The 24758-nt window shown below is 36.1% G+C and overlaps 1 protein-coding gene across 2 annotated transcripts in view; it reads left to right on the top strand.

The window, feature by feature from the left end:
• TMEM196 (transmembrane protein 196) overlaps positions 1-24758 on the top strand; it is a gene marked incomplete at both ends in the record, with an annotated part of 51731 nt that overhangs the window by 23005 nt on the left and 3968 nt on the right. For both annotated transcript variants that reach the window (XM_082661455.1, XM_082661454.1), the window contains 2 exons: positions 20315-20371; positions 24385-24639. In XM_082661455.1, the coding sequence (XP_082517581.1) occupies positions 20315-20371; positions 24385-24639 (312 nt within the window). The remainder of the gene's footprint in view (positions 1-20314; positions 20372-24384; positions 24640-24758) is intronic.

Below are 24758 nucleotides of genomic sequence, written 5' to 3'. Positions count from 1 at the left end.
CCTCCAGAAATCAGGGTCAAACTTAAAATTGCATTCCATTTTTCACCATCCCCCTCAATTTGTCCCAAGTATTACAGTTACTTCTCACAGACACCTTTGGAAACAAAACACTGTTCAAGGAAATGAGCATTGGGAAATTATAACCTCTATAACAAATATTTAAAAAGCATAATGCACAATTTCTTCTCCTTCAGAGATTCTGAAACTGTATTTTGGTTATAAATTGTGCAGGCCTCACTTTATGTCTGAGGGAATGATGTTACTTGTATTGAGTTCTGTAAAGTATAGAACTATCCGTAAAGGAAAAGAACTGGATAATGGATCGTGTTTGTTTGTAGACTTCTAAACATTGTAGACCCCATATATTTTAGTCTCTCTTGTCCTGTTTGAAAGTAGAGAATGGCCTGGAATAGACAAAGAACACCAGAGGGGCACTGTTTGAAAGTATCTATCACCCAACAGCAAATTTCCACCAGTTTAAGACTGATATGTGTTCATTCTTCTGAGACAGAAATATCTGTAGGGAGCGTGGACCAGACATAATGATGATTAGAGACATCAATGATCTGGAAACCTGCTAGAAAGAAATCTTCTCCTGGATAAAAGAAGGTCTGCCAATTTATTGATTTGCTTTTCAGGCAGTTCCATTGCTGACAGAGGACACCACAGCGTTCAGGAGAGAGTGATCATGAAGATGGCTGAGAAACCAGGGCGTGTTTGCCCTAGGGAAAACACAGGGTTAACAGTGTCCTTGTCCTAAATTGTGGATGGTGGGCAGATACCACAGGATTAAGGCTTCAGGCTTAATGAAAGAAAGAACTCTCCGACAGTCAGAGTTACTTAAAGATGAAGAAGGCTGACTCTTTTGATGGAGGAGATTGATCCAAAACTGTAAACACTCTTGTCAAGCAAGGAAAGCAAGTAATAGAGTGATATTGGTTGGGCACATTATGACTATATGATTCACTAACATCCTAATTTTCAGTGCAACAAACTGAGCTTAGCCCCAGTAAGTTGGAGGAATTGTTTGTAGGTGTTGTTTACTTGGAAGCAGGAGGATAAATGAAAGAAGAATTTGGAGGAGTTGTTAAGGAACACAAGGCTAACTCACAAAAAGCCGTGACCTTCCCTTTCACCAAAAGCAGAACTCTCTGTTTTATTACCAAGGGTCTGACATACACATAAAACAAGAAAATGGGGTTAAGTCCTTCTCTTAAAAACAGAGAAGTTTCTACTTGTAAAGTATAATATGGAAAGAGCTAATCAAAATATTTCTCTCCTTGGCTTCAAGTTCCCACCATGTGAATGACACTGCTCTGGATTATTATCAAGGGTTCTGACATATACATAAAACACGAAAATGGTGTTTTCCCCATATGGATACTAATTTTTGCATGTAAAACCCACTCAAGTTGTAAGTTAGAATTTAAATGGATGCCCTTTGGGATTTTGTAACAATTCAAATATGTCATTCACATGGTAGGAACTTAAAGCCAAGGAGGGAAGTATTTTGATTAGCTCTTTACATATTGTACTTTATAAGTAGATCCTTCTCTGTTTTAAAGAAGGGTTGCCTCTGCTGTCTTACTTTCCATCTTTTTCATATTCATTAACTCCTCTAAATGCTGAACCATAGGCTAAGCCTTATGTGGTGTGATCAGAACAAAGTTCTGGAAATACTAAGTGAAATATCCTATCATTTTGCATAAGTTTACTGTAGAGAATTGGGAAAATACAAAAGAACAAAAATGCCGTTGAAATCACCAATGATTCCACCACTCAGAGATAGTCAGTGTCTATATTGTGGTATATTGCCTTAACTTTGTATGAAAATCATAATTTTTGCAATATAAACAGTGTGCATAAAGTTTTGCATTCCACTGTTTTGTTAAAACAGTGTTATAAGCATTTCATCATGACCTAACATATTCAAAGTAAACACAATTTTAAAGACTAAATTTTAGCTCTTTGGTCCAGTCCTCTGCTTTTAGATAGTTCCATACAGTTACTAAAGATTAATATTATCTACACCTCATAAAATAGATTTGCCTTTAGTAGACCGCTCCAACTTTCTACCTGACTTCAAATTGTCTTCTTTATCCTATAAACTGATTTCTTCTTATCTCTACATCAGAGAGTTGAGCGTCCTTAGAATTTTGATATTCCCTTTTGAGCTTGAAAATTAGAAGTCTTTCATAACTGCTTCTTTCCTTAGACATGATAATACCATTATCAGAGTCAGCATGAGACAGTGGAGAGTATGCATCCTGCAGAGGCAGCCAGTTCTGAATCTGAATCCTGATGCTGCCATTCATTAACTTTATATACCATCCAAGCATATCTTGGACAAGATCACTTATATTTTTCTCAACCTCAGTTTCTTCTTCTGTAAAATGGACTGGTTTGGTGGATCGAAACAACATGCTTGAAGTTTCTTGATTATTTTAAATGTGGATAAGTTAATACTCAATAAGTCAATGATTATAAGTCTCCTTCCACTTATGTTTTGATAAGCCCTCCTATGCATTCTTACCCAGCTCTGTCATCACCCTGTTTTGGCCAGCTACACGATAAATACCTTGAAAACCATAAGGCTGAATGGACGAAACTTCTCTATAGTATTTACGTATAGTCTTTATTCTAAAGGGAATCAAAGGGCTTTAACTTAGGAGAGGCAGGATGGCATCCAAATAACATCCAAGACATCATCATCACTATCATAAAGCTACATGGGAGAAGAACTGGTAGAAGTAAATGCATTACATAAAAAGGTTAATTACTTGAAGGGAAAAATTTTTAAGAAATCACTCCCAGCTAAAGACTAGTATTTCTGTTGTAAATTGAAAAACAACCCTGTAAATTAATTGGTAGCTACTGCCATCAAGTGGTAGAAAAATATTTCTTCAGAGACAAGAATCCAATAGCCTTTAGGGGGGAAAGCTCCGTTATCACAATTTAGTAATTCCCCGTGGACCTGAATTTATTTCATCCCTTCCTATTGCATCATAACCACCCAAAATCTGATCTTCATTAAATGCCCAGCTGTCTTTGATTTCTATTACCACACTTCCAAAATATCTTCCTGTCCAAAGAGAAAACTTAAGGCTTATTTTGATGGCTGTCCCAAGGGCTTTCTCCAATACAGAAAGAAAAAAGAAATATAACTGCAATGAATGCTGACAGCGTTGGGGTAAAATCATGATTGGAAAATCCTAATGTAGTTCAGTCTCTAGAGTTAGAAAGATAGGTGTTTGAGTTCTGCCACATACCAGCTGTGTGATGTGGGAGAAAAAATGTTGGTCATAGGATCAGTTTTCTTAGGTGACCGTGAAGACTCAATTAGATGATATATGTAAAATGTTAGCCCAGAGGCTGGTATCCAGCAAGTGCTCCATAAATGTTAGCATGTTCTTTTATTACTATGACTATTATACTACATTTCCCTTCCCTAATCCTAAATAAATATTTATTGTCCTAGCAATTAGTACTAATATCATTCAACCCAACCCTAAAGAGGTTCAAGCTAAGAAGGTAAAATCTCTACAACAACAAACTTTGCCAACCATGCATGATAGGGACGTTCTATGATTTGTCTAGCTCCAAAGAGAACTAGGCTGGGAACACAGGAATGAAGAAACCCTCTAAATTCTAAATCTAGATCTGGCAGTCCTTCTTTCCTGCTGAGGTAATCAATGGTCATGACAATAAATAGCTCAGGACCCTGAGGACCCTAAAATGTCTTCTCTTTCATCAGAGAGAGATAGCATGGTGCCACGTGTTTGTCACTGAACTCCAATTCTTTGAAAATTGATCATCTAGCCATGTGGTATATTACTCTCAACTAAAATGTCAGTATATTTCATAGGATCCTACTTCAACCCCTTGTCAAAACTGTGCCAACCGGTCCTCTGCATCCCAAGAGGTGGTCATTCAGTCACTCCCAAACATTTCCAAAGGGACCACATTAATTTTATGAGGAAGCCTAAGCTACTTTGTGGACAGGTCTGTTCATTGGAAAAATTTCTCTGGTAATGAGTGGAAATCTTCATTCATGTAACTCCTATCCATTATTCTTGGTTCTAGAATTTAAATCTAAAAATAATAGGCAACATTTTATGCTATGCCCATTTCCCAGATAGGCTAAAGACCAGAATTTTGGACAATACTAGCTTCACCCTATGAATATGTGTATACTGCAGCACAAAATGTACCTGTTCATTTAAGTTCAAATAAGCTAAAAAAAATAGTTTATTTTTCAGCAATCATGCAATGTCATGGACAGATATTTTAGTGGTCTCAGCACTTTAAAAGAAATAAAAATAAAGATCCTCTGAGTTATTTGATTTTTAAAAATCTGAATAGAAATCGGAATGAAATGCAAAAGAGTCACCATTTTTATTAAATCAATTCACATAATTCTCCAAAGAATGATTTCAGTTGGGAGCAGATGACCACAGAAGTGGCCTCTGGCCCCTTGTCTCCTAAGACTTGATATCCTTTTGGAATCATCAGTATGGGGTCCTTCAAACAGGATGTGGGATGGAACACAGCCTGCATATTAAATGACTAATGCACCAGGAAGGGGACCATTTCCATGCATCTTACATTGCTTTGTTAATTTTGCTTTTGTATCCCTTTGTTTTTTTATCAAGTTCTTTTGAAAACATCAGCTTATTTTAGTTGTGTTGAGGGGATAATAGAAAGGAATTTATTTTATGCTAGGTTTTATTTACAACTGAGCTGCAGATGTAGCTGGGAACCTCAAGCTAAGTATGATAGTGGCATTGAGGAAAAAGATAAAAAACTTCCAGGGGAAGGTTAAAGCTAGGGTGATAGTCATACTTATATAGCTGTCCTTCCTACCAGGGAGATTTTCCTAAAAAAGCTTTCCACTGGGGACATTTTATGCCTTGTCTATTAGAATCTTTTTGACAAGGTGCTTCTAATATACTTAGAGCTAATATGAAGTAGGGTGGAGAGCACAAAAACCAATGATATGGGAACCCCAGTTTTCAGTTTTCATTGAGCTTCTGCCACTGACTTGCTATGTGATTTTTTTTTGACATCTTAATTCCTCCATCCACAAAATGGAAATATTAAGGAGTTTTTTCAGCCTTCCCAGAAATACTGGGAGAGAGAGCCCAAATAGTAAGTGTTGCGAACTTCTGAAAAAGTAAACTATGGAAATTTGAGAATTTATACCAACAGAATACTTGAGAAACTGTTTCCATTCGGGGTTCTTTAACAGGAATCAAAATAAAGAGACTGGATGATGAGGATAAAGGTTCATCTGCTAAGACATCTTATAAACTTCCTTCCAGTAAGGCAAATAGTCTTTGAGCTGAAGAATATTGATGGAGAGTGCAGCATTTAATATTTTCTCCAAAGCCTATAACCCAAGTGTTTTTTTTTATGTTCCACAATTATTTCTTTTTGCCACATTATTATTTCTTCCTGTAATCTTTGTGGGGTTTTCAGTAAAAGCACACCTTAACTCCAGGAAATAGAAAATCTGTCAGGCTTAATTTTTCTGCTTCTTTAAGAGCCAACACTTATTGTCTGGCTGTGTTGAGAGTTTAAGTTATTTTTTATTCACAGTCGTATCATCTTATAATACTACAAAGACGTGTAAGTGTCTGTGCCACTACTGGCATAATAAAGTTTCTGAGTAATAAAGAAATGAATCAATGGAAGGCTGGAATAAGGGTTCAAAATTATTTTATGATGGTCTTCCTTATCCAGAGAAAGCCGAAAGCCATCCCATTTATAGCATAAATCAATGAAGCTCAGAAACCATCATTCAGAGCTCTTCTGAAACAATTCAGAAATGCAGCATCTTCCCTGGGCTTTTTATTAGCTTAAGTTTATAAATCTTCTTCACCACTATTGCACTTCAATTACAATGATTCCTTCCAAAATTTGGTCTTCAAAAACCTCACTCTCCAGATTCATTTCCTAGAATCTACTAGTTTTAATAGCCTGATTCATGTTCTTGTAAGATCGTACTTAAGATTTTTTAAGCAATGAGAAATTTATAATTGATTTTCAATTTTATGTTTTCTAATGACCTCTTTTGAGAATTGATGTACAAATCTCCCTATTTACCTTGTCAACGTTTTAGGGCTCTCTGCGAATCAGATTGAACCAGGTACAGGAAAGATGGTTGCCGACATTTAAAACGAGTAAAGTTAATTACATAGGTATGTGGAGAGAAGGGACACTTCACCCTTATAAATGTCAGGCGAGTTATAAATAGTGCTCTGCAACTCATTGGTTACCCATGGTTTATAGAAACACCTTATTCTAGTTCACCCTTTCCAATCTTTTGATTTTCACAGTCCTATTATGTATACTGACAAGCTCTGGCATAAATATATTCAGGAAGAAAACTGTAATTTCCTTCCTGATCCAAAATATTCATTATAAGAACTGGAGCAAACAGAGAAAGCCTGGCTGAGTAATATAAATTATAATACTGAACCACAGAGTGAAAATAAAATTTTCTGTGTTTATTTCACAAGACTAATCAACTGCTCCAGACTCTATTAAAAGAGACAGGGAGACAGAGAAAGTTGGGCAAGAAAACTTCCCTTTTGTTAATGCCCTGTAAAAAAGCAGTTCTCGCGGCTCTATGTGGAATACTGATAGCCCCACCTTTGCTTCAGTCTAGGTGTTCTGATCACCAGAAATGAATCATCATGGGAAACAGAGAAAAAAAAAAAAGCTTAAAAGACCTTAAAAGCCCCAATATACCACCATTTCTTTCTTTCTTTCTTTTTTTTGTGGTACGCGGGCTTCTCACTGCTGTGGCCTCTCCTGTTGCGGAGCACAGGCCTAGCGGCCATGGCTCACAGGCCCAGCTGCTCCGCGGCATGTGGGATCTTCCCGGACCGGAGCACGAACCCACGTCCCCTGCATCGGCAGGCGGACTCTCTACCACTGCGCCACCAGGGAAGCCCACCACCATTTCTTGATGCGAGAAGTGAGTCTGCCAAAGATAAGCAAAGGCATAAAGTATCTCCAATAGGATCCAGAGAAAGGAACATCAGCTTCTTTTCCTCTGTGGCTGCTGATACGTATGAATAAAACACTCTTACTTCTGCTAGAGTTCTTCTGATAGCTGACTTAACACCTGGGAATGGAAACAGACATGTTTTCTATGAGAGTTTAAACCCTTCAGGAAAGAGGAGATTGGTTGACCATATAAGCCTAGGGAGTCTTCAGAGTCTTATATTAGACATCCATTCCTGCTCCCTTCGGGACTACTACTCCTATGCTAGGCTCCATAGGTGGCCAGTTCCTGGTAGGGCCAGCTCATCTAAGCCAAACTAGAGAGTTAAATCATTCCTTTGATTCTACAGCTAAGGTTCTCAAATTATAGGAAGCATTAACAGTTACCTTGGAATTTATCCAAGATGCAGATTCTTGAACCCTACACCACCAACATTTGATTCAAGAGGGGCTCATGACTGCACTTATAACAATTATCTCCATGTCATTATGATAAAAACGGCTTGTGGTTGTTATTCTTGGAAAAATTCTGGTCAGTGCTTTGTAACTCAGTCATTTCGGCTAAAGGGGGTCCAGTTGTTAAGACCACCAAAAGCGTATTCTCAGAGACTGTTCTTGGAGAAGAAAAAGGGAGGTAGCGTGAGCAGCTTTTACACACTGCCTAAATCGGAAGAGTGTTGGGGGAAATCTTGTTACTTGAAACTGGCTGGATACATATTCAGATGGGACTATTATGTGAAACATATGTCCTCAGATGGGGAGAGCTCCCTTTATTTTGAGAGAGATCTTAACAAAGAATTTTAAGTAGAGGACATAAAGTCAGGATTATTTTAATTGTGGCATAAGCCCTAAGGTTTGATGGAGCTGTTTTTATGGATGCTACTCTGCCTGCCATAGTATTCTCTTTTTCCCCAGAAGGAACACATGAAGATAGTAATTACCTCCATTTAGTCATAGCCATTTCAGCACATCTCACTGCTTATAATCAGAAAATGAGGTACTCTCCTTGCTTTAGAATGTCTGCTTTCAGACGTGCTCGGCTTGCCAGGTGTAGTACAAGAAGACTTAAAAGAACCACAGAGTTAACAAAACAATTGACCTCTGTTTTTTAAAAAAAATTGTATTCTCATAATTTGATGTCCTGAAGCTTTTTGTGATGTCCTTTGATTGTGTTTACATTATTTGATCTTGACTGAATGAAAAGCGTCTGGATTTCTTCCAGGAGCAAATTTCTGAATGGGATTGGAATAGTGTGCATCAAGGTTGAAGGGTGATTAAAGGGGAAATTACATTATTATCACTCAGAACAGTTTACTATAGATCAGACCAGCGGATAGTAGGTAATAGCATTCACATGAGAGTACTAAGACACTGCCCAACTTCTAATTTCACCAAAGGGGAAAAAACTATTCTGGGTCTATTCTGAAGCCAAGCTTGGGGTTCTGAGAGAAAATGAATCAACACCTGGGGTATATACTCATTGGTTACTTTCCCAGATCATTTTCTCTCTCACAGAACTAAGAACACAAACTCATGTAATGTTATATGTCAATTATACAACAGTAAAAAAAGTTAAACATTTTTTTAAAAAAGAACACAACGTTTTCTAGTTTGGGAAGCTACTTCTCATTTTTTTTTTTTTTTTTTTTACTTCTCATCTTTAAAAAGAAACTTCTGGCAGTTATCACTCAGTGCCAAGGTACTATCTTTTTCAGTGTTTTTGTTTGTTTGTTTTGTTTTGTTGTTGAAATGTCTACTTATGCTGACATCTCAAGAGCATCTGAGGTTTGAGAAGGAAATTTTTGAAACCCACAAAGCTACAGTTGTGACACTTAAAAGGTGAACACATCCAAATTATTTTCAAATGCTACCATTGATAAGAGAATTAACCTAATCTGATCAATCATGAGTGTTTCATAAAAACAAAAATTAATTCGATTTTATCCAGTTGCACCCAGTTATGTCTTGGAATTGGCTAAATTTCATTAATTTCTGCCCTTCCCCATGCATACTGTAAATACATTAATGCATCCATCTACTAATTCATTTATTCAGTTCGAAATTCCATTATGTCATCTAGAAACTTTATTTCAACAGCACAGCTTTGTCTGAGGAGATATGGCAAAGTTGGATATAAAAATAGATGATCTCTCACCCTAAGAGTACCAGTAATGGCAAATGAAATAACACATTCCATTTTTGTAGTAATATGAGGTTCAAAACTGTTCTTTTGCTCCATTATCTCTTTTCTTCATTTACTTGTCCAACATGGAGCAAAATTCCCTTTTGTATTTTTTTTTTTTTTTTTTTGCGGTACGCGGGCCTCTCCCTGTTGTGACCTCTCCCGTTGCAGAGCACAGGCTCCAAACGCGCAGGCTCAGCGGCCATGGCTCACGGGCCCAGCCGCTCCGCGGCATGTGGGATCTTCCCAGACTGGGGCACGAACCCGCGTCCCCTGCATCGGCAGGCGAATTCTCAACCACTGCGCCACCAGGGAAGCCCAAAATTCCCTTTTTTCAATCCATTTTTCTTCTGGAGGGTTGAGAGAATATCAAAATGCTTTGCAAAATAAAAGGTTTATTTCCGCTACTATTATGAATGTGTAGAACTGCAAAACCTTTTCTAAATAAAGATGAAATATGATGGTCGTTGAAGGTGAAGCTGCATCTACTTTAATATGTAGTGGTTTATGATTCGTTATACTTAACTGAGAATAAAACCACATTCAGCCTTCAATCACAATTATCCATGATTGGCTCCATTAATTTCTAAAGGACTGAACCCAATTCTTGTAAATTATTCTGTGGCACTTTTGGATTTGTGCCTGAAAGCTCTGACCGTAGCAGGTTCCAAACTCAGTTCACCAGGCAAAACCAGCCTTGCGTAAAAGCAAGCAAATGATGGCCTTAGTGCTGTGATTGAAGAGAGACTAGCACAGCTCCTTGGCTCCAGAATATGGGCTGCCATCCTCCTTTCCAAATATGCATTCTGAAAACATATAGATTGGGGAGTTTTTGCTAGTTTTTTTTTTTTTTTTTTAATACTCACAAGAGGCATGGAACTTTGAGTCATTCACCAATCTATATATCTATTTATCTTGGATGCTTAGTCACAAGACGGAAGTCATTCTCTAGTAAGGATGAATCTTCATGGGCTATTCTTTCCTAATACCTCACTAATAATTTGGCCTTGAGCAAATAGGGGGCTACTCATTTAACTTTTTGAATAGGTAACACCTGTACATGGCTTAAAAATAAATAACCAAAAGTATTCAAGGAAAAGTCTGGTCTCCTTTATCCAGCTGGCATCAGTTCTCCAACCCACATAATCACAGCTACTCTATGTTTCTTACATGTTTTTCCAGAATTACCTTATGTGTGTAAGGGCAAATATGTACATAGATTATTAATATTTCTTGTCTTTTTATACAAAAAGTTTATTACATACACCATATTGCATCTTGCTTTTTTCGTTTAACTATATATGGTAGAGAACTTTCCATATCAGTGTATAGAGAACATTCTCACATGTTTTTAATAGATGCAGAGAAGTCCATTGAATTTAATCAACTCTCTACTGACAATTGAGATTGCTCCTCTTGTATTGTTGCTAACAATGCTAAAATAAATAATTTGACACATAGATTGTTTTGCACACTTGCAGCTATATCTGATAAATTCTCAAATGCAGGATTACTGAGGCAAATGAGATATACAGATATGCTTGTATATGTATATGTGTGTGTATAATATATATGCATATATATATATAAAATTTTGATAATTGTTGACAAGTTCTTCTCAGTAGAGTCTGTTTCAATTTATCTTTCCACAAGCAATGTATGACAATCTGGTTATTTTTCCCAGTTTGTCACTTTAAACTTGTTCATAATTTTCTGCCATGTAGCAATTTTTTGCTTATTTTTTTGTTTTAATTTTTGAACAAATCAGTCTTTTATTTCATGGATTTTGTAACTTCAAAGTAATAAAATAATTCCTCTTCTAGTATTTTTATGATTTAGTTTTAAATTTAAATCATTAGTACATTAGGCTATTACCCTGTCATATAGTATAAAGTGTATATATCTAGTTTCATTTCTTTTTCCAGATGGTTACACAGATGTCCAAACACCACTAACAAAATAGTCTGTTTTTTCATAAATGTTTAGAGATGACATTTTATTATATACTAAATTTCATATACATTCTGTCTATTTCTAGGTTTTATAATTCTATTCTTCTGTTCAGTTTTTCTGTTCATGTGTCAATGTCATTCTGTTTTAATTATTGAGGGTTTGTAATATGTTTTGATATCTGATGCTAACATTCACCCTCATTGCTCATCTTTGCCAGAGTTTTACTGACAAAGTTTAGGTATTCTTTTATATTAACTTTTGGATCATGTTTCCAGTTAAAAAATTGATCCTTTTGTTGTTTTTATTGAATTATGTTAAATTAACAAATTAGATTAGAAAGTAGCATATTTTTTACGTTAAAGCTTTTTATCCAAGATCATGTATTTTTCCATTTGTAAAAATATTCTATTACCTTATTTATTAATGCTTTTAGGGTTTATTTTATTCATTAAAACTTGTATTATAAATGTATTTTTAAGAATTTTATTATTTCTTATTGAAAATGGGATTTCTTCCCTTACAGCCTCCAGTAGGATGTTTGTCTACCTTAATTTATTAGTTTCCGTATATTAATTTGTGCCTTGCTACCTTACTAAATCATCTTATTTTTTGTAGTGAATGTTAGAGTTGATTCTCTTGGAAATTTCATGAGTTAATCATACTGTCTGCAAACAATGATAGTTTTAACTCCTCTTTTCCAATTTTAATACCTTTAATTTCGTTCTACTATCCGATTGCATTGTCTAGTTGTGTAGTAGCTCCATTCCAGTATTCAACAAAAGTAGTGATACTGGGCATACTGATTATGTACATGACTTATTGCTGCTGGTGTTGACCATGGTCACCTGGCTGAGGTAGTGTTTGTTAGATCTCTCCTCTAACTTACTCTTTTTTCCCCCCTTTTCATATGATACTCTTTGGAAGGAAGTCTTTATGTGTGGACCACACTTAGGGAGTGGACCACACCTCTCTGAGAGTGAGGTATCTACATAAAATATTTGGAATTTTTCTGCATAGATTTGTCTCTTCTCCATAGTTATTTATGTATTTATTTATCCAATCATTTATTTATATCAGTATGGCCCCATGAATATTTATTGTACTCATTGGTCACAATCTAATACTATTTTATTTATTTTGTTGCTCAAATTGTTCCAGCTTTAATCATTGGGAGCTCTTTCAATTGGCCTCTGTATCCCTCTGACAAACCTCAATCAGTGTGGGTTTTTTGTTTGTTTTTTGAGCATCTCCATACTTTCTGACACTATAGTATGCTCCTAGCCCATATCATATATTTTCTGCTGCATTCCAAGGAACACACATTTCTTTAAGGATTTGTGATTCGTTTTACTGGAGGACAGTTTTAGAAACCAAGAGCCAAGTGATAGGTGTGTTCTTTGCTACTAGTATCATTACATCTAGGCCCTCTCAGCTGACAGCAAGAAAATGTGTGTATACTAATGTGTATATTCACAGACCTATAAATAGTTCTATATGTAGCTATATTTATAAATATTAAGTTAAAAATTACTTCACACTGCTATCTACAATGCTAATCTGTTACCATATAGATCATTCTAGGCTGTTCCCCATGCTTATCTATAAACTCACACTCCAATACTAAGAAACCTGTCTCCCACAGTCCATCATCCATTTAATGTAATTGTTCAATTTTAGTATACATATATAGTAGGATCAGAATTGTTAATCAGTAACCCTGTAGGAAACAACTTTGTCCGACAGAGTATGGTGCTTATGTACAGTTTCTTTTGCCTTTACTTACTCAGGTCAGTATCTTTTCCCTCACCTTCTTCAGGGAAACCATTTCATACATTCATTGTTATACGGTAGATTGCTTTGTCACATTCTGCATTCCATCCTGTGATTCCATGACCCTCAAAATGATTTTTTAAATTTGCGTGCATTAAGGTTTATTCTTTGTGCCGTGAAGTTCTGTGAGTTTTGACAAATGTGTAGTGTCATGTAACCGTAATTACAATGTAATACAGAAGAGTTTCACTGCCTTAAAAATATCCCCTAGTCACCTATTCAATTTCCTCTACCTTGCCCCAAACGCTGGAAACTACTGAGCTTTTCACTGTCTCTTTTGTTTACTTTTTTCAGGATGGCATATAATTGGAATCATATGGTATGCAGACTTTTTAGACTGGCTTTTTTCATGTAGCAGTATACATTTAAATTTCATACATGTCTTTGAGTATCTTGATACCTCATTTATTTTTTATTACTGAATAGTATTTCATTGTATGGATATACCTGGTTTATCCGTTCACCTATTGAAGGACACCTTGGTTGCTTCCAGTTTTTGTCAGTGATGAACAAAACTGCTATAACGTGGCAAATTAGATGGGTAAATACCTGAAGGCACAATTGTTAGATCATATGGAAAGACTATGTTTAGCTTTGTAAGGACTGCCATGCGGTCTTCCAAAGTAGCTGTACCATTTTCCACTCCTATAAGGAATGAATGAAAATTTCCATTGTTCCACACTACCAGCAACTGATATTTCCAGTTTATTTTAAATTTTAGTTATTCTAATAGCTGTGTAGTGGTATTTCATTGTTGTTTAAATTCATGAGTTTTTAACAATAAATGATGGCGAATATCTTTCCATATGTACCATCCTTAGATCTTCTTTGGACAGATGTCTGTTAAGATCTTTTCCCCAAGTGTTAATTCAGTTTTTTGGTTTTTATTGTTGATCATGTTTTTATTTCAACCTATTCCCTTGCAGTATTTTTCCAATGATGATTATTTGCATCAGTTTCTTTATTATGCCTATTTTCTTAATTCCCAACACAAAATTAGTCAGATTCTTCCGGATAATAGTGTATCATGCTCAATTCTAGATCTAGTTAACTAAAACAAAACACAGAAAATTTAGGGAAGATTAGGATTTCTATTAAGAGAAAAATCTATCAGCAATGACGAAAGACACTGGGTAGAATAAGCTTAAAAATTATGAAAGAGTGCTCTCTGTTTCTGTGAACCATTAGAGACCAAACAGCCCTGACACTTTGAACTTATGTTACGAACAAGGACTTTGTGTTTCTCCCTTGAAGAGCACTTTATTTGGCTTCATATTTGTTGGTATCTCACTGAGAGTAATTAAGGGGAATATCACTGCTTCAATGAAGAGCTCTAAAATGAGTAGGCCTGCTGGCAAAGCACAGGTGAACATATTGAGTGCAATTCCAGACCATGAGAGCACATTGGAGTCACCTGCGAAGATTAAAATATTGATGCCTGAGTCCCAGCCTGGAGATCCTGATTCTTAATTGGCCACGGAATCAGGAATTTTAAAAGCTAATAAGCAGCCAGGTTTGAGAGTCACTGCCCTCGTCCATCTTGATAAACTTGATAAACTTTCCTCATTTTACACATATAAAATTGATAAACTTGATAAACTTTCCTCATTTTACACATATAATTGATACTGATACTGGAGTCGCTAGAGAAATGGGATCCCAAAAGAAAAGAAGCCCATGACAGAGAGGACATCCTTAGGAGTCTAGCCAGGTGTCATGTAAGAAAGTCAAAATCATATCAGCACAGTATCAGGAAGACTATGAACTACTTTGGCATACTAGCATTTTGTGAGCTAAACTACAAAATAATCCTGTTAGACTTCAGTTATTATTCTTTAATAGGTGATTGAAGTAGAGTAAAAATATTCAAGAACTGGTGGTAACAAAACAAATCATCAAACTTTTAATCCAGGTACAAGGAGAAATATACCATTTTAATCAGAGAGATTTCTTTTGAATCAATTTCTCAACACTTATTATTTTTTGTGTGTTTTCCTAATAGTTTTTCTATATGTTTTAAAGAAACTGATTAATTTTGATGAAACTGTATAAATCAGTAAATGTTACCAAAGCATTAAGTTGAATTTGTGGTTCATCTCATTATCTTGAAGGGGAAAAAAGTACCATTTCTATTTTCAAATGTGTATATCTTCTGTAATTGGCTAGTGAATTTCAGTGAAAATTAATTCCCCTGAGGTGGTTAAATGTTACGTGAGAAAAATTTTAATAAGCTGTCTCAAAATAAGATTGGCCCACTGTCTTTCATAATCCCATCTGCCCAGCACTTTCTTGTTCTCCTAGCCAGCTGATAGAACCATTGCTTTTATCTGCTTCCATTACAACCATGATTCCCAAATTTTCCATTACATAATTTAAATAGAAATTCTACAATAGCCCTTTTTCTCTTAGTCCTTTCGCAAAATAAGCTTCTTGGACAGAAAGAAATAGTAATAAGGAAGTCATTAACTAGCATCTAGGTCAGGGCTGAAGGAGAAAGAGAGAGAGAGAGAGAGACATTGAGAGAAAGGGAAAACCAGTGAGAGAGAGAGAAAGGGAAAACCAGTAAGGAAAGAGGTTTTCATTCATTTTAGGAAAGTTTTAACAAATCTTTTCCTCTTTACCTAGCAGAGTGTCTCTCCCTCTCTCTATTCTCCCTATTATTAGAGAAATTGAATACATTCACCTATGTTCTGATTGCTTTACATTACTGAAATTATTTACACCTACTTATTTTATAGTTTCACTTTATTTCCATTCATTTTTCAAGCTTTCCTGACATCTGTTGGTTCAATCTTTATTGTCGTTGTTGTATTTTTTTCTCCTTTTATTTTTCTGGTCTTTGATATTTTAATGCACAAATTTAAACTTCTACTTCTCTATCGATATCTGGCACATTAGTGCCTCCAGTACTCTGCCAAATGATACAAGAATCTTAGAACATTTTACTTACATGCTCTTTAACTCTAACCCACCATCTCTCATGCCAACATCACCTGGGATATTCATTCTAAACTGATATTATTTTTTCTAATCAATACATTTCTATTTAAAATATTTCCTGTTTTGCTTTATTTTGTGCTCTTGCTACTTACTATATTTCTTTCTTAACTCATGTCTTCCCCTGTTTGTTTTCCTGAAGAACAACTTCTAGTTCTTTTAAGAGCTTCTAATTCTTTTAGACACTGTCATGTGAAATAATGTTTTGAAGCCTGTATTAGTTTCCTATTGCTGCTAGAACAAATTACCATAAACTTAGTGGCTTAAAATAACAGAAATTTATTCTGTCACAGTGCTGGGAGGCAGAAGTCTAAAATGGGTCTGCAGGGCTGCATTCTTTCTGGAGGCTCCAGGGGAGAATCCCATTTCCTTACCTTTCCAGTTTACAGAGGCCACCTACATCCTTTGCCTCATGGCTCTCTCCCCCCATCTTCAAAGCCAGCAGTGTAGCCTCTTCAAATATCTTTGTCTCTGTGTCTTCATATAACTTTCTTTTGACCTTCTTGTGTTCCTCTTAAGGGACCTATGATTACATTCAGCACCTACCTGATCCTACATTTAGCACAATGATCTCCTCATCTTGAGCTTCTTAATTTAATCACAACTGCCCAAGGCTTTTTTGCCATATAAGGTAACATTCATGGATTCTGGGGATTAGGATGTGTGTATATTGGGAGCCATTATTCAGCCTACCACAGTTCTTTTGCCCAAATGAGCACATCTCTTTGTAATCTCTTGTGTAAATGAGAGATTGGCTGTATGTACAGCACAAATTCAAGTTTTTCTTTCAAAATCTTGTATTTTATCTTAATATCTTCTTTTAGGCTGTTAGTGTGAAAGGTGGAGTCATCCTGTTGAGGAATTGATTTTACTGTTAACAGTGATTATCTTTGGTGCATCAAGTCTTCAAATTCCATTAATGGAGGGCTGTGGTTACCTGAACTTTTTCAGTGTCAGTGCCTCACCCTCAGCTTTCCGTTGTCCCTGCTCACTTCTAGAAAAGTTATCAGTCTGTAGTTTATTCACTTTTTCTTACTGTTAAGGTGGTATTGCTTTAGCCTTTCTACGTCCTAAGCAACAGCAGAAGGCTCCATAGACCTTTCATTAAGAAAATCCACTCAAAATTTAGAATGCTATGTCCATAACAGCTCCATTTCATTCTACAATGAGGCACAGCCTAGAATGCTATGTCCATAACAGCTCCGTTTCATTCTACAATGAGGCACAGCCTTAGTTATCTATTGAATTTAATCTAAATTGAAATCAAACAAATTCCACTTGGAGGACTTAACTAGTTTTATTGCATGGTTGCCCTTGATGCCCTATCATTAGATCGCTTCATTTATATAACTTCCTAGTAAGAGCAAAGCAAATAATTCTCCCTGGATTAAAATTAAAATTAAGCAAATAATTCTCCCCACCTTCTCAGGTATAATATAAAATTATATTTTCTCATGTAAAATTGTATACCTAATTCAGGATAGAGACAGAGATATAGATATCCAGCTATCAGTTTTACTTTTTTTTTTTTAACTAATTTGTTTTTCACTTGTTTCATAATTTCTGTAATGTGGGTCATCGTTCTGCATCCTGGATAAAGTTATGTTGAACAAAAATAGTATCTTGAAATACTATAACAGACTCCTTATATAGTAAGGTACACTTAATTTTAGACTGTGATGCAATCAACTAATCTTATAATTACTTTTATTACAACAAAAATTAACAAATGGCAAGGGTAAAGAGTGCAATTGTAGATGATGAAGTGTCATTGAATGCTTATGGCCGGATCTGCTAGCATAATGCAGTCTGCACTAACACTGAAAAATCCTTTTGAAAAGCATTCCCATTACATTATTAGAAATAAATTAACTTAGACACTTAAGCCTGAGATTTTATGTATGATCTGTGACCTTGATGTGTGACCTTGAGTAAGTCACTAAACCTGTCTGGACCGCTCGTTTCCCATCTTTTAAGATCCTTTGTGGTGCTATGACTTGGGGTAAAGTTAGCCAATAAAATAAGAGATTATTTACTGCTTTTTTGTGCTTCTTTTACTCTTTTCTGTAAACTGTGATGACTAAACTCAAGCCGGGATCCCTTAAAGCCTCCTCAGAATTGCATAATTTTGTATACTTCCCATTACATGGGTCTGTTTTTTCTCATGTTAGTTTTCTCTAAGGAGTGTGGATTTTGGATACCCAGCAGAAGTATTTACACTGCAGGCCTGCTTGAGAGTGGAAAAACATTGTTGGATTCCCTTCCTACTCTACCTTCCCCCTCCCCAAATTTCTTAGAGGTACAATAGGAAGAAGCAATTTTATTGCACTTAGTTTTTCCAACCAAGTGAATGGACAGTTAGCTTGGAGAGCTCTGCTTATGGTCCTGAGGTCCCCTTGGGCTTTGTTGTGAATAAATAATGGCAATGTTTATAGATTTCAAAAAGACCCAAGGAACACAAAACTGCACTGCTTTCAAATTATTTCAAGAATGAGTTCTGGGTGAATGGACTTTCAGGGTGAATAATGGGTTAGTCAGGGAAGCAGGAGTAAGACATGCTGAATCTTTGATTTGGAGCTTGGAAGCACTGAGAGGCACGGAACTGGTCCAAACTGGAATGACTTGAGCATAACTTTGAAAGGTCTGAGATGGGATCAGTAAGAAAGAGTCCATATGAGGACAAGATCATCTAGACTTAGAACACAGAGAGGGGTGAGAAGTAGTCACTCAGAAGTTGCTTTTTAAGGCTTCTGAAAATTCTGCATGTATTTACATTTTATAAAGTTCTGAGTTTCTATCTGCTCATGGTTTTATGGTATGAAAATTATTCTGTTAGATCTATTTATATAGTATGTCAACACTTTTGTCTGTTATATACTTTCTGAATATAATCCCAATTTTATTTTTTGCCTTTGAGAGTTATGGTATTTTTTACTAACAAAATTATAATTGTATGTGTTAGTATTTGTAAGTATTTTCCGTTTTGGTCTGTGACTTTGCTGCTATGTTTAGAAAATCCTTCCCACTTCTCTAAAATCATATAAATCTTTTACTTTATCATCTCCTACCACATTTTTTTTTATACATTTAAATGTTCAAACTGCTTTGTAGGCATTTGGTGTATGATGTTAGATGATGAAGATTAACAAATTGTCCCAATTACGTTTATTAAATAAATAGTTCTGATCTTTTCCCCATAAATTTGAAAGGTCATCTATGTTATATACCAAATTCTTATATATCTTTGTGGTCCCTTATCTGTCTTGCTGCATCATTGCTTGCTTTATAATCATTTTGTTCCCCTGTATGGAAAGTTCCCTGTGAAGGTAAATTTTTATTACCTATTATTTTTAATCAAATTTTGTTGGTGCTTCCCACAAGCATATTACTTATTTCAGATAATCCTTAGAGTATTTTGATGTGTATATTTTAAAATCTATTCATGTGTAAAATACTCAGTTAAAACCACTTATATTATTAGTTCTGACTTGAGATAGCAACGTTTAAAAGAAAAATCAAATGAAAACAAGCTTAACCATATTCAGTTTTCTTTGCTAATCTGAAAGCCCTTATTAATGAGTTTATTATTTTACTTATATGGTTTACTTCCAGCAAAAATATGCACAAATGGCCCTAAACGTTTCTCTCCAAATTAAACAATTTACCCCTTTCTGATAACCAAAATGTGTAATAGTGTGGAACTGGTAGACGATTTCATGCAGCTGCTTTTGCAAAGCAATTATGTCACCAATGTACTTATTTACAAGCAATTACATACCACTGATAGCTTCATCCTGTTGTGTTCTTCTGACATTTCTGGTAGAATGAGGAGGCAGCTATTTTACCTGACACAGTTTGAGAGGTACAAAGAATATCTCTACACAAAAAACACCTCCCTGTCTGATGCCTTCTCTTTCTCTAGCAGAGCCCACTGATTTCTAATTACTTAGTATGAAGGAATGTACCATACAGCCATACTAAAGAATGTATCATACCGGTTTTCTCCCGAGAAAATAGGAAGGGATAAGAAGACAGTGAAAGTAGACAGGAGGAACAAAGCTCTAAATTCATCTACTTCATCCTTTTGCCTGGCGGTAAAACAGGTTCAAGTTGTGCTTAAATTCCACAATCACCTATATCAACTTTGCACAAAACTTTCATTAGAGTTTGCATTTTTATCCCTTACTATTCTAAAATCAGGTATTTTCCTTTTCAGCTTTTGATGGGAATGTAAAATTTTCAAGTTTCCCTGGAGAAAGTGTCATGAGTGAACTGTAAACTAAAAACTAGGAGTTCTCTTATCTTTGGATATGAAATAATTGTTATTCTTTTCCTTTTCAGTTTCTTCTTTGTGGCATATGTGGAATATTGTGCGCCAAAAAAAAATCTGGACTTGTCGTAAGTTTTTGCCTTGTTTGTATTGTGCATTGAAGTGTTTGAAATGTAAGAATTCAAAAAGGGAAATGATGACTAGCCAACTTTCATATCCTGAATGTTACTCATTTAGGATAAAAAGAAGACTGACAAATAAATCCTGGCTTTTTTCTTTTCAAAGAAAACCATCAAGATTATTATAGACTATGACAAAAGAAAGGAGAAGCTTTGATATACTCTTTAAATGCATGAATCTGCAACCCTTAATGACCGCTGTGATGGCAGTCTCCACTTTTCGTTTATAGATTCCCAGACACTCACAAGAATCCTTCACTGAGCTGAAAAAGACAGAGCTTGAGTTCATGGGAAATTTAACTGTTTAGATATGGAACTGGGCCTAAAGATTACTAGCCTTGACTGTGAAGTTAATTTTGCAAAGCAGCAAAACAGCTGTGTTGTTATAGTTGTAGTTAATTCCCAAAGTTTTTTTATTTTATTTTATTTTATGACTGTGAATGCAAATGTAAGCGTTCTCAGAAGTTTTATGGTACTGCTGTGGGTTTTGGGGGTTGTGGAATACACTCCCAGTTCACTCTGATATTGGCTGGAGGAGGATTTCTGTGTGCTGCAGTGTGGATTCCCTACTGTCTTTCATGACATTTTTTGAGAGTTAGAAAGTAGGAAAAAGCATGTTTATTTTTTTGAGGACAATAGGAAATATCACAGACCTTTATAAGTTGGCAAAATATATTGTACATGGACCCTAGAAAGTGGTCTTTGAGACTGAAAAAAGGAGAAGGGGACCAGGATACCAGGGAAGGGGAAGTATTGCAGTCATTTGTTCAACTCCTTTTTCTAATCACAGTTTTCTTTGTGAGAATACCTATTGCGACAAAAAGGGTGAAGCCGCCATTGCTTTAGATATGTGAGATGTAATTTTAAAAAATTACATTAAGGGAAACCTTTGGATAAAAATTTTTTTGGAGGCTTGTAATTTGCATTTGTGATTCTCCCATCACTCTTTACCATGGTTTGCTTTCTTTCTACGCTTTTCCTCTAGCAAAACTCTTCATGGCTATATAGTAACAATTTCTTGGAAAATGGATGAAAGAAAAGGAAAGGAATAAAAGAGAGAAGGAACAAAAGAAGGAAAGAAGGAAAGAAAGGGGGAGGGAGGGAGGGGAAGTAATGAAAAGGGAGGGAGAGGAGAGGGAGAAAGGAGGAAGGGCGAGGGGTGGGCCGGGGAGGGGAGACATCTAAGTCAGTCTGGGCTGCTGTAACAAGGTACCATAGACTGGGTGGCTTACAAACAACAGAAATTTATTTCTCACAGTTCTGGAGGCTGGAAGTCCCAGATCAGGGTGCCAGCATAGTTGGATTCTAATAAGACTCTCTTCTGGGTTGCAAATTTCTGGCTGTGTTCTCACGTGGCGAAAGAGGGAAGCGGGCTCTCTAGAATCCCTTATAAAAACAGGGACCCCGTTCATGAGGGCTCCATTCTCATGACCTAATTATCTCCCAAAGGTTCTGCCTCCAGATACTATAATATTGGGGATTAGGCTTCAAATATGAATTTTGGAGGGACACAAACATTCAGTTCATAGAAGAAGGGAAGGGAAGGGATTTTTTTAAAGGCCACTAGCGTCTTTTCTGTTTTCCTAATTCTCTTATAAGTTATAAAAAAAAAATTATAAGATCTAAGCTTTTTAGAAACTACCATCCACTTTATCCTCCTGTACCATCTGAGGTTCCCATAGATGACATTAACTGTCTAAGATTCTCTACCCTTTAATAAAATTATGTGAAAATTTCTCCACTCCAAATAACTCTAAAGTCTAGAATCTCTAGTCTGGTAAGATTTAACAATAGTATATGGTTATAAACTTGGTACAGATTTTAACGTTTTAATTCCTGAGTGAGAATGTTCTGTCTGCACATGTTAATGAAGTGTCATGCCTTTAAGGAATTAATGGCAATAACATCAGGAGAGATAGTGTTTTCCTGTAATAGTCTATTAAATTTGTTATTTATTTTATTAATTAACAGTAATTCATTATTTGAAGGCTAGAATGTAATATCTTTCCATATTTTCTGGGAATGAGTAAACACCAAAATATATTTCCAAGAAACAGCATGTCATTTGAATATACTTTAGAAGGAAATATAACTGATTGATTCTATTTGACATTGGGAGCTGCAATTTCCCACTTGGGGTGATTCGTTGATTTGGTAATTGACATTCAATGCTATATTTCATCAACCATTAGAAGATTATACTCATCCATCACTGGGTTTTCAGTTTTGGTGATAAGTACAGAAAGACAGACACAATCAGGAATGCTGAATTAAGTTAGAGAAAGAAAACAAACTACCTGTAGTCCATTCTGCCCATTGTTCTATTTCATACATCCATGGCCTTACCCTTTGCTGGGAACTACATGCACTTAGCCTAGATGAACTGTTGTCAAGGAGGCCTTATCTGAAACCCCTGGTTGGGCTACATTCCCCTGCTCCGTACTCCAAGGGCTACCTTTCATCCGTCTTTCTTAATATTTGCCATAATATGTTGGAACGTTGGATCTTCTCTCACACAAGGCTGCAGTGTTCTCAAGGGGAATAACTATGAGCTGTTCTTTTTTTTGTAATGACAACTGCTGCCTCACTCATGGCCTAACAGATGCTAGGTGCTCATTAAGTGTTTGCTAAAGTCAACTAACTGTCAACAGAAAATAATACCTAATAAAGTAAAATTAAATGCTAAAGTAAGTTATATAGCTGTTTTGCCCTGTGGACTTATGCCAAAGGAGATCAGTCAAGTCCAGGAATGCTTTCTGAGGAAGTTAGGACTAGATTTGTGTCAGTCTTCCATCTAGGGAACCAAGAAAGAAGCAAAATAATTTCCAGGAAATGAAAATATTATTGAAATGGGAATGAACAAGCTATACTGAGGGACAAGGGAGGTGAATAGAGTGGAGACAGTGTTCCAGAGAAAAATGGAAATAGGGTTGAATAATTAAATTAGTATCACACTATAAAGTATCATCAAAGCTCATGGGAGAATTTAGACTAGATACAAATACAGAATAAAATTATTAAAGCTATTGGAATATTAAATTAAATGTATTAAACATTTACTGCACAAAAGGCATTGTGTTGTGCTTGGTTCTGCCAGAGATCCTATGATATTTAGGTTGAATAAAAACCCCTAGCTCAAAAAAAAAAAAAAAAAAAAAACCCTAGCTCTATTAACAGAGACTCAGATCAAGGGAAGAGTAGGATCAAAAGCAAAGCTACATCCTGCGTTTCTCCATAGCAGTCAACCAAACAGTGGATTTGGACTATCTATTGTGTGGTGTCACAGAGTAACAAAAGATTTGTAACATAAAGCACCAGTTCATAGAGGGTCCCTAAACTATCTCTTGGGAAAATAGATACTAAAACAATAAAATTCTTATAAATGAAAAAAAAAAAGGAGTTAACTAAATTCCCTAAGCTCACACAGCTAGAGAAGTACGGGGAGGTTTGAAGCTCATTGGAACTAATGACATTTCAGGGAGAAGACATTTAAATATTGGGGGGCGGGGGTGGGAATTAACAGAGAAACCGTAATTTGAGTCAAAAAATCTGGATTCAATTCTTAAATTTGAGTGTTAACTGCTCATCATTCATTTTCCAAATGTATATCACCTCTCAGAGGATAGCTTGGTGGGTTAATTGAAATGCATAGTAGCATGCAATAGATATTAAATATTATTTAAATCTGAATCTACCTAGAAGATAAATTTTGCTTACTTCAGAGTTTTCATAAGATGTATCCCTGGCCTTTATATAGTCAACTATTAATTCCTGAAACACTGTGGTCTACTCCCTCTCCATTGAGTCAGAGTGCAGGGAATCTTGGTGAAAAGAGAGCCCCTGTCCTCTAAGAAGCACCAAAAGCACCTTCTCTTTATTGTAACTCAGCCATCCTTGACGTGCAGCAGGTCGGTGCAGTGTGTTCCAGTCAGCTTTAACTCCCCCTCTCTTTTTCGTATCAGATGATCCTCTTTTCTGCCTGCTGCATCTGTGGACTCATTGGGGGCATCTTGAATTTTCAGTTCCTTCGGGCAGTGACAAAGAAGACCTCTTCCCTCTATCCCCTGCATCTCGCGTCCATGTCTCTTGCGTGCATTGGGATCGGGGGCTGCACCCTCTCTTCGTGGCTCACTTGTCGACTAGCCAGCTATGAACAGAGGAGGATGTTCTCAGAGAGGGAGCATTCTCTGCATCACTCTCATGAAATGGCTGAGAAAGTGAGTTTTGTACCTCTGCCTCTCATTGCTATCACATGAAGACTGCAGTCAAATCTAGGTGAATCAACTTGCAGCTTTAGATGAGAATTTAAGGATTTGGATTTTATAAAAATTTGGCC

Source organism: Grampus griseus (assembly GCF_964374135.1).
Source record: "Grampus griseus genome assembly, chromosome: 9".
Classification (NCBI taxonomy): Eukaryota; Metazoa; Chordata; class Mammalia; order Artiodactyla; family Delphinidae; genus Grampus; species Grampus griseus.
This window is presented reverse-complemented; position numbering and strand designations above follow the sequence as displayed.